Here is a 13,732-nt window from a genome sequence, read left to right as displayed (position 1 = left end):
ATTCTGGAAAAGTAAAAGTTTAAGGCCCTTCTAGGGTCTAAGTGATGCTTTTTTTCCTCCTCCTTAGAAGGATGAGGAGATGGATAAAAGGTAGGTAACACTATTTTCTGCCCCAAGTGGAACCAGTTTGGTAAGAAAGAAGGACATACCCTAAAAACTACCTTTAAAAAAAATAGTAAAAGGTGGTTTAGCAGAAAGAGCATGAAGCTCACTGACTCTGCGGGCTGATGTTATTGCCGTCAGAAAGATAGTCTGAAGTGTTAACATTCTGAGTGGACAAGAAAGTAATGGTTCAAAAGGTGCCCCCCACCCAATTAGGTACCTCAACATCAAAGTTATGTCCCAAACAGGTACAATAAATGGGAACGGGGAGAAAGATGTTCGTTAACCCTTTCAAGAGCTGAATTGCAACGGGGACCTTGAAATAAGAACTCTTATCAGGTGAGTACTTAAAAATAGAAAGTGCCGCCAAATAATCCTTTACTCTGGGACCAGATGCTCTAAATGGGCCAGGTGAAGCAAAAAAGACAATACTGTAGTCGTCTTGCATGTGAAAGGATCAAAACTATTTTCTCTGCACCAGCTGCAAAATGTGTCCAATGGCAGCAGTACAGAGATTTTGTTGCTGGCCTTCTGGTCGAAAGCAACACCTCCATTACATCTTCCGGAAGATCCCAATCTTTGTAATTTATCCTTTCAGAAACCAGGCGTGAAGGTTCAGAGTACTGATTTCTGGATGAAGTAGACCCCTGTCTTGCGAGAGCAAGTCCTCTCTCTTTGCAGGAGATGAATTGGAGGGCAGATGGGCATCTCTAGTAGGTCTCTAGTAGGTCTGAATACCACATTCTCCTAGCCCAATCCGGAGCAATCGGGATCATGGACTTTATGAACTTACTGGTGGAAAAGCATACAGAAGTGGAAATTCCCAGTTCACCACCAACGCGTCCCTAAGAGCTCCTCTCTGCGGAATTCCCCTGGAGCAGAAAAGGTTGCACATACGGTTGACACTGGACGCCAACAGATCCACCTGATGGGTTCCCCAAAGGGTGAAGATCTCCCAAAGGACTTCCGGAGGCAACTCCCACTCGTGGGAGATAGTGCTTGGTCTGCTCAGAGCGCCCACCACTATGTTTGCTTCTCTGGCTAGATGAACTGCCAGCAGAGAAATTCCTTCTTAGTGCCCAAAACGAGAGCTGCATTGCTTCTCTGCACAGAGGCAGTGACCCTACACCCCCCTCTCTTGATGAGGTAGTATATGGCCGCCATATTGTCTGTCATTATCAGGACAGTCTTCCCCTGCACAGGGGGCAGAAAAGGCATCAGCGCTAGTCTGATTTCTCTCAGTTCTAAAAGGTTGATGCGAAATCTGGACTCTGATGGAGACCAATGACAGCTGTTTAAAAGATTGTTCATATGGGCTCCTCACCCTGTGAGGGAGGCATCTGTCACAATCGTCACATCCGGCCAGGGTTGCCAAAAAGGCTCTACTTTCAACAGGCCCACCAAAGGAGATCATGAGCAACCCTGTTCGGGACAGGAAGAAGGTCCGTCATTATGCCGGAGAACTGAGACTACTGGGTTCTGAGGGCCCACTGGAGGCACCTCATTCTCAGACGGGCTTCGGGCACCAGGAAAATGGCGGATGCCATGAGGCTGAGCAACCTTAGAAAGTCGAGTGCCGAAAGATACTGGGCACTCAAACTTCTGGACCATCTGCGAAAGATGTTGAGGCCTCAACTTGGGGGCTGGAGGCTTTCGGGGTGGCAGGAGGGATTTGGCAAGGCTCTACCTGAGGAAAAGACCAGGACTGCTCCAATAAAGGGAAGCTTCTGTGATGGTGTCAAGTAGGAAATGGCAAATCTGACAGATGATTCTGAGCCTGTTAGGGAGAAGCATGTCTGATCAGCCAATCGTCTAGGTAGAGGTAGATGTGAATCTGTTCCCTCCTTAGACTTGCTGCCAATACTGCTATAAGCTTAGTGAAGACCGTTGGGGCAGAGGTGAGCCTGAATGGCAGAATACTTAACTGATAATGGGAAATGCCAACAGAGAACCTCAGGTACTTTCTGTGTTTGAGATAAATAGGCAAATGAAAGTAAGCATCCTGAAGGCCCAATGACACCAACCAATCCTGGAGCCGAAGGGCCTGAAGAATGTGTGAAAGAGTTACCATCTTGAACTTGTCCATCCTGAGGAACTTGTTCAAGCGTCTAAAGTTCAAGATGGGTTGAAACCCTCTGTCCTCCTTGGGGATTAGAAAATACGCAGAGTGTCAACCCTGATTGCGCTTCGCTGCAGGTACCAACTCCATGGCACCTTTCTCCAACAGGGTAGCAATCTCTTTTAGGAGGAGCAGATTACGATTCCTCAGGGATTGGTGTAAATTTAATAGTTTTGCACCTAACATTATGTGTCTTGGTATACTAAGTGATGATGCTTTAGAACATGTAGCTTTAAGATATTAGATATACAGACGTGCACATATATCTAGAGCATGCCAACAGAAACACTAATGCTATGGTCTTTTTGTATTAAGATATATATTTAGGTTCAGTCCAGGATAGACCACAACATAGAAATATTCCTGGTATCCACTGCTACTCTTGTTTTTTGCCTGCAGAAAATAACCTTTTTCCTAAGGCATCAAACCTATTGTCTCTATCCGGGGGGATAGAGGGATAGGCTGCAGCCTTTGATGTTGATGTTGCTGCCTGTAATGGCAAACTCTCAGGAGTGGGGTGTCTAGACAAGAAAACTCGGTCTACAGAGGCAGCACTGTATTTTTTGGTCAAATTCTTGCAATGTGGAATGGTAATACGGGCTCTCTTGGAGATCTGCTGTCAAGGATGTCAGTCAGATCATCCTTCTCCAGTATTGCTACTGGCTTTTCCCCCATCCCAGATATTCAGTGATCTTCCTGACACTACTCTGTACGAGGGGTCAGAATGACCTGAAACTTCAGGTGTGGCAAAGTACGTCTCAGGTGAGGTGTCCAAGCCAGTAGCCTCCTTTACAGTGTCAAACAGATTTTGCATTCTAGATTCCTCTGAAACCAATTCTTGAGCAAGCACATTTGGAGTACCACATTAATAACCAAAAGGTACATCCTCCTCTTGAAAACTGGACCCCAAGGTCCTAAAGAAATCAGTCTTGGAAGACTGATACCTTGACCAAAGGTTTTGAAAACCTCAAAGGCATTGAAGATGTTGACAGCTAAAAAAGTGTCGACATAGGTACTGGCTTCGAGGGTCAGGTACCTGCTCCTTTAGAGGAGTAGAGGAGAAAGGCCTTGACTTTTGCCTGTGTCAAGACAAAGACTCCTTTGACAAATGTCAGGAAGACTTACAGCACAGGGGCTTTGGTGTACGAGAAGTGGTCTGAGTAGATACCCTGCTGATCTTACCAGACTTGGTGGGCTCTGAAGCTTTGTCTGGGCTCTTTCGGAGGGGCACTCTGAGCTGCCTTCTGAAGAACCTCCAGCATTTTAAGACAGAATGTTTCCCAGTAAGCACTGGATGCCGCCCTGCTTGGGAAATTAACTCATCTGTCAGAAGAGGAGCTCGACAAAGACGACCGCAATCTATGGTGTCGTTTCTGCGCCTTTTTGTGAGAGGACGATGAGTGACGAAATCTGGATCAGATTGGATGTGGATCAGTGATGGATATTTGAGCACCACAATTGGAAAACTGCTTGAAGCCAGTCTTCGGTGCAGACATATTCGACTTCGAAGAAAATACACAGAAATAATTCGCTCAGGCGAAGAACCGTCCGACGTGTGCTGAGCATGCGGAAAAACAGAACTGAAGCAACGGTCGCCCCGCAAGCTACTAATACCAACATTGGCATCATAGACCAAGACAGGATGGAGGCCGTCGAGGGCCATGACTCAATGCCTGACATATGAAAATAATTTCCTAAGCTGCAAGCAGATTTATGAATATTTCAAAGATGAGGAATATGTGGGGGGGAAACAATACATTCGAACTAGGACTTTGGGGAATTCAGCTCAGGAAGAGACTTCTAGTCGCAACACCCGGCTACCTGGCAGAGGTAAACAGGTGAATACCATTCCTGGGGCAGGGACGAAAGGTGCTTAAGTTTGGCAATTCCTCCAGGTCATAACATTAGAATTTATACATTCCCCCCATGCCGTTTAGGCGCAGATGATGTGAACAGAAGAGGAGGTAAGTATTATTTTGACCCTATCCCCTTTTGCTTCGGGCCTGTGTGTATACGCCATAGTGAATCTAGTCTGCTTGGATAAAGATGATCCGTGGGGCTAGCTGCTCCCATGGAAATTGGAAGAATTCTGGAACAGAAAACCGTACCTACACCAGGAAAGACCATCTCAATATGTCAAAGTCTAAAATCATTTCTATTGACAAAACACTGAGCAAGAATAGATACAAACTCTACTACAGATAAGCTGGCTAGAAAGCAATGCTCATGTAACTTACAACATAAGCTGAATAGATGGCTCATACATAAATAACACATTTCCAAAACTGCATTTGTCTGAAGTGCAAGCACATTGCAATATGCCTGTGTTAAAATTCCCTCAAAACTCTGACAAGGAAATGTTGGGTGCAGCTTTCCTGATTCTCAAGTCTTTTTAAATGTTGTGTCTGGCTTAACTAGTTCACACATCAGGTAATGGCAGAGGTGCAGTTTATAGGAAAAGGTGGAAGAGCGATGTTTACAATTGGGTTAAATTTACTGTCGGATTAAACAACTATTCTACGGGTGCAGCGCCTGGAGGAGAGAAAGGCGGTGAAGAGGTGTTTGCTGCGCCAGTGGGGTTGCCTGGAATTTACTCACTGCATGGTGAGCCTGGGCATGTTGAAGACATGCCAAAAAATGCAGACAGCAAAGCCCTTCTACTTACTTACCAGGCAAGTTTCTATCTCACAGGTTCCACGTTCTGCTGTGGATTCACATCTACAAAAACATTTGAGAGGGGTAGTATATCAGAAATTCAAATTTGCCAACTGTGCATATCCTCCCTGAAAAGCAAGCAAAAAACCCTCAACATTTAGCTTTCCTCATTTATGACATGGTTACCAAACCCTAGTCTGGGGTCTACGGTTTAGCAGTGGTCAGATGTTTGAATCTTGCCCAATGTCATGGTGACTCAAGGCATTTAGAAAGCATGCTCCGGAAAACACAGCAGGCAAAGCCCCTCTGCTTCCTCCCCTTAACCACAAACTGACAAATTCTATAGATCGGAAAGCTGGAGGTAATGTTATGGGCCTTACAGAGACGGCGTGGCCCACAGATTGCCTGGCAGCAAAAAAAAATGCAGGCCACTGGAAATTGCTCTGCAATGTACAGCGTCACCAGTAAAAGGATTGTCACAAACAAGGAGCGTTATAGTAAGCTAGCTCAAAGCCCTGTTCCAGCTTTGCCATTAACAACCTTTCTCTTGCCGCGCTTCTCTCAGTGTATTACTAGATGAACAGGGAATAGGCACAGAGTTTGAATTTCAGTGCATTATTTGAAAATGTATGAACTTGGTAACTTTGTATGATGTCCTGCCACTACAGATTAAAGAATATACACAAGAAACACAATAGATTTGATTAATAGAAAAAAAAGAAAATCAGTAGAAATAGCTCAAAATGAAGCTCTGAATATAATCTAATCCCGAAATAGAGTATTTGACAATATACTATTACCATGCAAAATCATAGCAAGTAGCCAAGACCATGGCAATTGCTATATATCTGTACTGTAAGAACCCCAAGAAGGGGATTATATTAATACGGCCTGCTGGTATTTAGTTAGCCCTATCAGGGTATGGGGGTGCTTTGTCTGGTTACACGGAACACTAGAAAGGCAGGTTGAGTGCACAATCCTCATGCTCTCTTATCCAATGAGCTGGGCAATCGTAACCTGAAACACAACCACAAACGTAAGCTGCCTCAGAAGGATTTAATGTAAAGGCTCAAACTAAGCCACCATTAAAAATTAGCACAACATTCAAGTTTCACCAAGGGACCATGAAGGTTTGGCTGGAAAAGCATTCCCCATTCCTTTAGGAAAAGCAAATTACATACATAAGGTAATGTTCTTTCGGGTGCATACCTTTATTCCCTTCACATATTCCTCATTTTCTGAAATATCCTCCTTCAAGTCAGCTCAGACAACATTTTCTTGGGGGGTGAACATAGCCAATTCTAAAAGGACATTTTGTAGCAGTGATCTGCCCATGCGCTATCCTCACCACTCAAGGTACCAAAAGATAATGTTTAGTAAAGGAGTGAATGGATGCCCAAGCATCCAGAATGGATGCCTGACAGATGACCAGGATGGGCACACCTCTTTGCACGGCCGATGTAGCCCTAGAGTGCTTGAGGAATAGGCATAAGTGCCCTTGGGAGGTTCCTTTTTGCCACCTCCTAACAAGTTGTAATACATAGCACAATCCTCATAGAAAGCCTTCTCTTAGAAATGGCCTCCCATTTTCTGATCCTTGAAAATCCTGCAAGCAGCTGGTGTTCTTGCCTGAAATGTTTTGTTGTTCAGGGATACCATTTTAAAGCTCTTCTAGGGTCAACTTTGTGGAGTCTCTCCTCAATCTTGGAAGGGTTAGACAGAGGAAAGCACAAGCAGGTGAACATTCAGTGATAAATGAGACTGCAAGATTCCCTTTGATAAGCACAGAGGCTTAACCCGCAGGGTAAACTCTGTAGAAGACTGTAGAAATTAAGGCAAACCGCATGGAGATCTGAAGGTCAGCTTGTGTCGGTACATTCCAGTGAGGGACAGACCATATCGAATATTTGGCGTTTAGGATTCCAGCGCAGTTGAGCAAACTGCATCAAGTGAACTATCCTTAACTGATTATGTGCCTTTCACAGTCTCCTTCCTCTGTGAAGTCCGGGGGGACACACTACAGTCCCTATAACCGAGGATGATCGGGTTTATCTGGGGCGGTAAAGAAACCGAGAGTGGGCCAAAGAATTTTGCTGAAAAACAGCCTGGTGGGAGGTATGGGGGTGTCCAACGTGGGCCAATACCAGATGGCAGTAAAACCTTCACACGTTATTGAGTTTATGGCCCTTGGAATGTACATCTGTTACTGGATGGGATTACACCAGAATAATCTGAGTCCAAATATCCGGACAAACTCAAGAAGATGGCAAGTTACTGTTTTATTAACAATTATCTAAAACAGGAAGGTTACAACGAACATCAACGGACGGACGATCCATCTCTCAATGATTTCCACAAAAAACACTATTTATATACTTCATTATGCGTCAGAGTGACATCCTACTACATGGCAATAGTGAAAAACCTATCAGGGGCGGGGATTGGTTAAGGGAAACATCTAGATCTACAATCATATAGGAGCTAAAATAAATTGTTATCGGCTGTCCTTTATCAGGTGGACAACTTATGCCTACCTCTTCATACGTGTCATTTTAAGACAACTCACTTACACCGTGTTTCATTGGTCTATTGAGCTAGAAGGTCCTTTGTTATACAGACTAATACAACTGGTTTGGCACCCTTGTGCGCGTGTCTGGAACATTCAGTTAATTTAGCAACACATAAACCAAGACCCAGGTGCAGGGAGATACAACATGAAGCTACCTCACCACTCAATTAGCCCAGCATCTCTCATCACACATGCCTTCTGCCATGAAATTGTCTTTGTACTTGCCCTTGCAAAGTATTCTTGCCACTGGAATGCAAAGGATTGAGGGCACTCGCTATCGTGTCTGGAACTCCAAATTCAAACTATTTCCATCCTTGGCTCACGTGACAAGAGACCACGATTTGGTTCATTCTGCAGCATTTACATGCTTTAAATGTATTAAAACTTGGAATCCTTTGTGTTCTTTCTTGCACCTTAAAGTGAGAGGATTCATCCTCTGCACACTCCTTCAGAGTAAATAGCTGACCTTGAATTCTAGAATCTTGACTTCAGACAAGACAGCCTCGCCACGCAGCTTCAGCAACCAGTAATTCAACTGTGACACAGCTTTTCATTCCCCTTTCACGTTTTTTTGCATATTTATTTCATGATACCAATGTCCAGTTTCTATACAATGGCGGTTTCGCCTGCATTCTATTGACTACTTATAGCTAGCCTATACGATGACTTGATCTACCTTGCATTTCAGCATCTGTACATTCATTAAACATCTGTTTTCTGCAGCACTTTGTTAACGTGTAATCCTCTTCTTTTCAACTTTGATAGTTCACTCAATTCTTTACTTCATCATTTGTCCTCTAGGATCCTTACATCACCTTCATTCAGTATCTTGGGACGCTGGGCACACTTTATGATATCATTAGTTTATTTTTTTAGCTCTTTCTCATATTCCTTCAGGGAGTTCTTCCTGCAGGCCGTCATCAACTCGAGGGTACATTTAATATGGTTGTCTCATTGGAGAATTCCTTCCAAATACTTGCTGCGCTATTTGTACGTTAGCTGGTGTCAGACCAGGCACGGTCTCATGTCTCCAATACAAATGAGGTAGGGGGGTGGGATCTCCGGCGCATATATACATCGGCTCCTCTACATTATCGACATGGTACATGCAAGGGGAGAGGTGAGAGTCCTGAAATTCGAGCAACAGACAGCGTCGGTCGCACTGGCCAAGCTGCCTTTACGTGGCAAAGCGGCAAAAACAACCTGTTGAGCAGAACTAGGTTGTCTCAGACCCATTAGGACAGGCTGTGGAAGAAATTGGGGGTGGTTGTCTGGTTGTGTCCTTTCTAACCAGTGGCTAACAATGCAGACTTCACTCCAGGGTGTAAAGGGAATGATTTTGGGGCATGGACGAGGGGAGGCATGCAGAGATTGGCAGAGCTCTATGAAAGGGGTACCCCTGTCACGTTTGAAGAACCTAGCTCAAATTCAGTTTGGCCTAAAAGGAACGATATTGCTATGTAGAGTTAAGGCATTGGATAACAGACCAAAACAATGGGAATTAGACAGACAACATCCCCGGAATTAACTCTGTGGGAGGGGGTCATAAAAGGTAAAATCTCAAGGCTGTATCGCTTGGCAGACCGAGTAGACATGAACGAAAGACTTCCATCTATGCAGAAATGGGAGGAGGACCTCAACATGGGAATACATAAGGAAAATTAGCTAGCTTAAATAATGTTCATTTTGGGGTCTTTCCCGGGCCTCCCCAGTTTCCAGTTACCTTCCTTTTTATAGGAAAACCCCTCTGGGCTTCTTACATACTTCACGCCGGCTTTGCTTTTCAACCATACAGCCATTCCACTTTCCTCAGTGTCTCACGCATCTAGTCTTCGTTCGTTCAGTGACTAGGTACAGTAACGGGGGTCCTTGTCTGCTGGTGAGGTCCCACTTACCTCGACCCCAAGGGAGGGTGTTGCAGAGTGGGCTCACTAGCCTCAAACCGCAAGGCTTCACTGGCTTTGCAGCTTTTTCCTTGCTGCCTCCCACCATTGTGTTGACATTTGGGACGAGTGGCTCCCTGGGACATATGTGGTGGACCGGCCAGTATGCACAGAAATTCTGGAAGGAGATAGTATCCAGAATTAAGGATATTACTAGGATGAACCTCCTGCAAGATGTGCAGATGGTGGTACTGTGGTATACGGGGAGGAGGACCAGTACCCACTACAAAGTAACATGCCGACTCTGCTCACTCATCTATTAGTGGCAGCAACCCTCTCCATTGCCTAATAAAACTAATATAAAAACATACACAAATATGGTTAAAGATTTTATCTGTGTTTGAATCCTCCTGTGATATGGTGAATGTTAGTACATATTGCGTAGGCATGTTGTCCTTAATTGTCCCCCAGCGAGACTGAAAATAAATAAAACACTGCGTTGGTGTCTTCCTGCATGTTACTGTATTGTCAACATAGCCTAAAAGTACAATTTACCTTCTTTTCAAGATCATCTTTGTTGTATCCAAGCAGCTTCAAGAATTTAGTCCTAGCGTCCTGCTCAAAGTTCACCTGAAAAGTCAAGAGAATTAAACTGAGAATGATAAAAGAAGGAGTAGGACATTATTTAATGAAATAAAAATAATTCTAAAGCACAATAAGTCATAGGAGATAACACATGCATGGAGCTATAACATTTTTGTCACAAACCTGTTTTCAGTGTTCTTCACCATTTTGGCAGAGTGGGACAGAGAAAAACTCAATGACAACGCACAACAATTGTTTTGGCAGTGTGCGTGATGAGGTCTGTATCTAGTACAACTTACCTTGGCAAAAAAACAGTGAGATCGGTACTTTTAATACGTTCTACAAATGATATAAACATTGAATGAGAAGGAATGGTGATGCCAGTAATAAATGAGACCAATTCATTGACTGGTGTGACAAGGCCAGTAACTTGGCCATGTCAAGAGGGAACAAGAGCCCCACTCAGCAGGGCGTGCGAAGTACACAGAGAAATCTAGTCAGCCCCAAGGGCAGATTAGCTTGGGAGGGGCCCGAATTCAGGTCTCTTCCACCTGTGCCTTTATGTTTCTATGCAGTCAACCAATAACCTTATCTCCGAAATCAAATGCTTGCCAGTGTTAATCTGTTTTTTAGAAACACCATGTCTGGACAAGAGAACAAGCAGATTCATCACAACATACCCTCAGAAAAACCATCTGACTTACTATCAGACTGCGACATTGATTGGCCACGGAGAATGGGAGAACCACCCAGAGGTGAAGACATGGCAGCATTGTCAATGTGTACCGGACAGAGCTGTGAGCCAGGTCTGGGAGAAAGAAACCTTCAGGAGAAGCCGCCTTCCTACCTCACAGTCAACATTACTTTGTGGAGCTCCCGATCAACATCGGTGAGCCTGCACAACATTCCAAAGGCCCCCTGGAACATCAGGGACAGAAGCACCCTTATTAAAAAACATTCCTTGAAGAGGCCTGAACTGCAACCCCAACACTTGCCTTCCCGCGCCACACGCGGAGGGGGGGGGTGTGTGTGTGTGTCTCTCTCTCTCTCTCTCTCTCTCTCTCTCTCTCTCTCTCTCTCTCTCTCTCTCTCTCTCTCTCTCTCTCTCTCTCTCTCTCTCTCTCTCTCTCTCTCTCTCTCTCTCTCTCTCTCTCTCTCTGCTGGGGGGAGAATAGAAGAGAAAGCATGAAGTGTGGGCTTTTCAGCTGAGGTGGAAGACAGCAGGAGGAAGGAAGCACACGTGGATGGTGGAGATTAATTGTGGACAACGTAAGGTATTGGCCTTGGATTGAAAGTAGTACTTCTAAATCGCCTGCAGCTTGCCAAAAAGAAATTCGAAAATTGGGCCTGGATTGTCAACAATGAATCACGACAAAAGCTGAAATCAACAAAACTCGTGGGAGGCAATCACAGGAAACTAAATGAACCAGCACGCTACTTACTACATTGTCCATCTCGTCATCATCGAGAGCAATTTCTTAGGTTTCGGGCGAATATCCTAAAAACCAGAGAAATTCTTTGGCAAAGAAACGATAAATCTATAAAAGATAACCTTTGCTGCTTCTGTGGACTGGCTGCTCAAACATCTAAACATCTGATAATAGAATACAAACAGATAGTCCGCCAACGCTCACTGCACCTTGGAAAGTTTGCCCCCTTGGATGAAGATGTGGATGGGTGGTGAGCCAGGATCATCTCTGGAAATAATATAAAACTTGTGTGCGCAATTGTGAATTACCTTGACGTGAGTTTGAAAGCAGATGCTTAATACTTTTGATTCGTTTTCGTGCTGGTTTTCTAGAGGGCTTGTGGAGTTTTCTTTTCCTTTTTTTCCTTGTTGTCTCTTTCTTTTGAAACAAAAGTTTGAATGTTGTGTTCAAACTGAAGATTCTTTCAAATAAAAAAAAATAAAATAAAAAAGAAAGCAGTACTTAAGTGGGTGTGTGTGTTAGTGTTGGAGGTGTAGTCTAAAGAATAACAAAGTGTATGGTCCAGAGTGAAAGGACGGTGTTTGAGGGGTAGTTTGTAGGAAGGAATAGTAGTTTGAGAGTTATAGGGTGTAGAAGGTAGATTTGTGGAGGAGAAATTAGTAGAGTAGTGGGAGGAGGAGTAAGGTCAAAGGTTGGAGGCAAGACCTAGGAAGAGTGAGAACATCAAAGGGACAGAAGCTTGGAGGGAGGCAGAGGATAGAAGAGGAAAGAGTAGAAAGGGAGAGGTCAGTGTGTTAGTTAGAGCCTCAAACAGGGTACTTGTAAGGCACCATACCAAATACAATTAGAACACTAACAACTGGATAATAGAGGGAACGTTAGGAAGTCACTGAGGCAGGTTAAAGAGAGAAGGATTTCTGTCTTTAGGCCTTCACCCTTAGTACAAAGATAGTACTAGTCAGTAGGGGGCAAACGTCTGTAGATACTAACTTAGGGAAGAGGTTTGACTGAAGATGAGAGGGACGTCCCTAAGGCCCACAAAGAGTTCAATAAACACACTTGAACCGCCTCTGAGAATTAGAGCTATTCTTGTGACATTGAACAGTGTCCGAAAGGTAGAATTTAGCAAGCAAAGGCGTCAAAATGCAAATGACTCAAGTAGGTTCAACAGCACATCAACATGTCACATTTTTACTTCTATTACTATATCCTGAACACTAATCCACAGTATTACTTTGCACAGGCCAATAGCGCAGCATTTTATGTAGCTACCCGATGAGCTACATGCATGCAATTGCATACATGTGGTGTTGCAGCTACCAATTTAGAAAGGATTCAGATTCCCTCAAATCTTTTCTGCACAGGGTGATTGCCCCGCTGTATAGCTCTTCTAAATATATACCTGACGCTCTGAGCAGCAGAGCACATTCTCCCACGAGTGGGAACTAGCTCAGGAAGTCCTTCTGGAGATCTTCGCCCTTTGGGGAAACCCTCAATTGGATCTGTTCTCGACCAGTATCAACTGGACGTGCAAGCTGTTCTGCGCCAGGGAATTTCCATAAAGGGGAGCTCTAGAAGACACGTTCGTGGTGGACTTGGAGTTTCCACTGCTGTACGCGTTTCCACCAGTCCCCGTCATTCTTTGTGACATCAGGAGGTTGAGGAAGTTTGGAAAAACCATGATCCTCCTTGCTCTGGATAGGACCCTCAGGAAATGGCCATCTGCCCTCCAATTCGTCTTCCCCAAAGAGAGGACCTACTCTCACAAGAGGGAGGTTGCATTCTTCACATAGAGAGCAGGACTCTCAATCTTCATGCCTGTCGTCTGAATGGGTGAGATACAAAGAGTGGGGCCTCCCTGAAGACGTAATGAAAGTGTTGCTTTTGGCAAGGAGACCAGCAACTAAATCCCTGTACCGCTGCCGCTGGACTACGTTTCAGAGCTGGTGCAGGGAAAAGAGACCAGATCCTTTCACATGGAAGCTTCCCCATGTTCTTTGTTTCTTGCTCCATTTGATCCATTGTGGGCTGCAAGTGGCCACAGTGAAGGGCTACTTAGCGGCACTATCAATCTTCAAAAGATCTCCAGATGAGGGGGTCCTACTTTAAAGTACTGATTGTAGTACAATTTCTGAAGGGATTAACCAATTTGTTTCCGCCCACTCCCTTCATGGTGCCATCATGGGATTTAAATCTTGTATTAAGAAGTCTGCCGGTCAAGTGGCACAGCGAGTAGAGCGCTCGCTTTGACATCCGTGCAGAGCTTGCCAACGCAGGTTCGAATCCCGGCAGGGCCAAACTCAGCCTTTCATCCTTCCGAGGTCGATAAATGAGCACCACAACCCGTGGGTAATGATAAGCAGCACTCAGATACCTGAGGGTTTGTAGC

At 44.6% G+C, this 13,732-nt stretch overlaps 1 protein-coding gene across 4 annotated transcripts in view; it reads right to left on the bottom strand.

Annotated features, from left to right (window-relative positions):
* The window catches only part of SEC31B (SEC31 homolog B, COPII coat complex component), a 2,991,081-nt gene that overhangs the window by 1,533,660 nt on the left and 1,443,689 nt on the right, over positions 1-13,732 (bottom strand). For all 4 annotated transcript variants that reach the window (XM_069610491.1, XM_069610490.1, XM_069610492.1 and 1 more), the window contains one exon: positions 9,884-9,958. In XM_069610491.1, the coding sequence (XP_069466592.1) occupies positions 9,884-9,958 (75 nt within the window). The remainder of the gene's footprint in view (positions 1-9,883; positions 9,959-13,732) is intronic.

Source organism: Ambystoma mexicanum, chromosome 8 (assembly GCF_040938575.1).
Source record: "Ambystoma mexicanum isolate Mex_15411 chromosome 8, UKY_AmexF1_1, whole genome shotgun sequence".
In the NCBI taxonomy this organism is placed as follows: domain Eukaryota; kingdom Metazoa; phylum Chordata; class Amphibia; order Caudata; family Ambystomatidae; genus Ambystoma; species Ambystoma mexicanum.
Note: the sequence above shows the minus strand (reverse complement) of the source record. Positions and strands in the feature narration are given on the sequence as shown.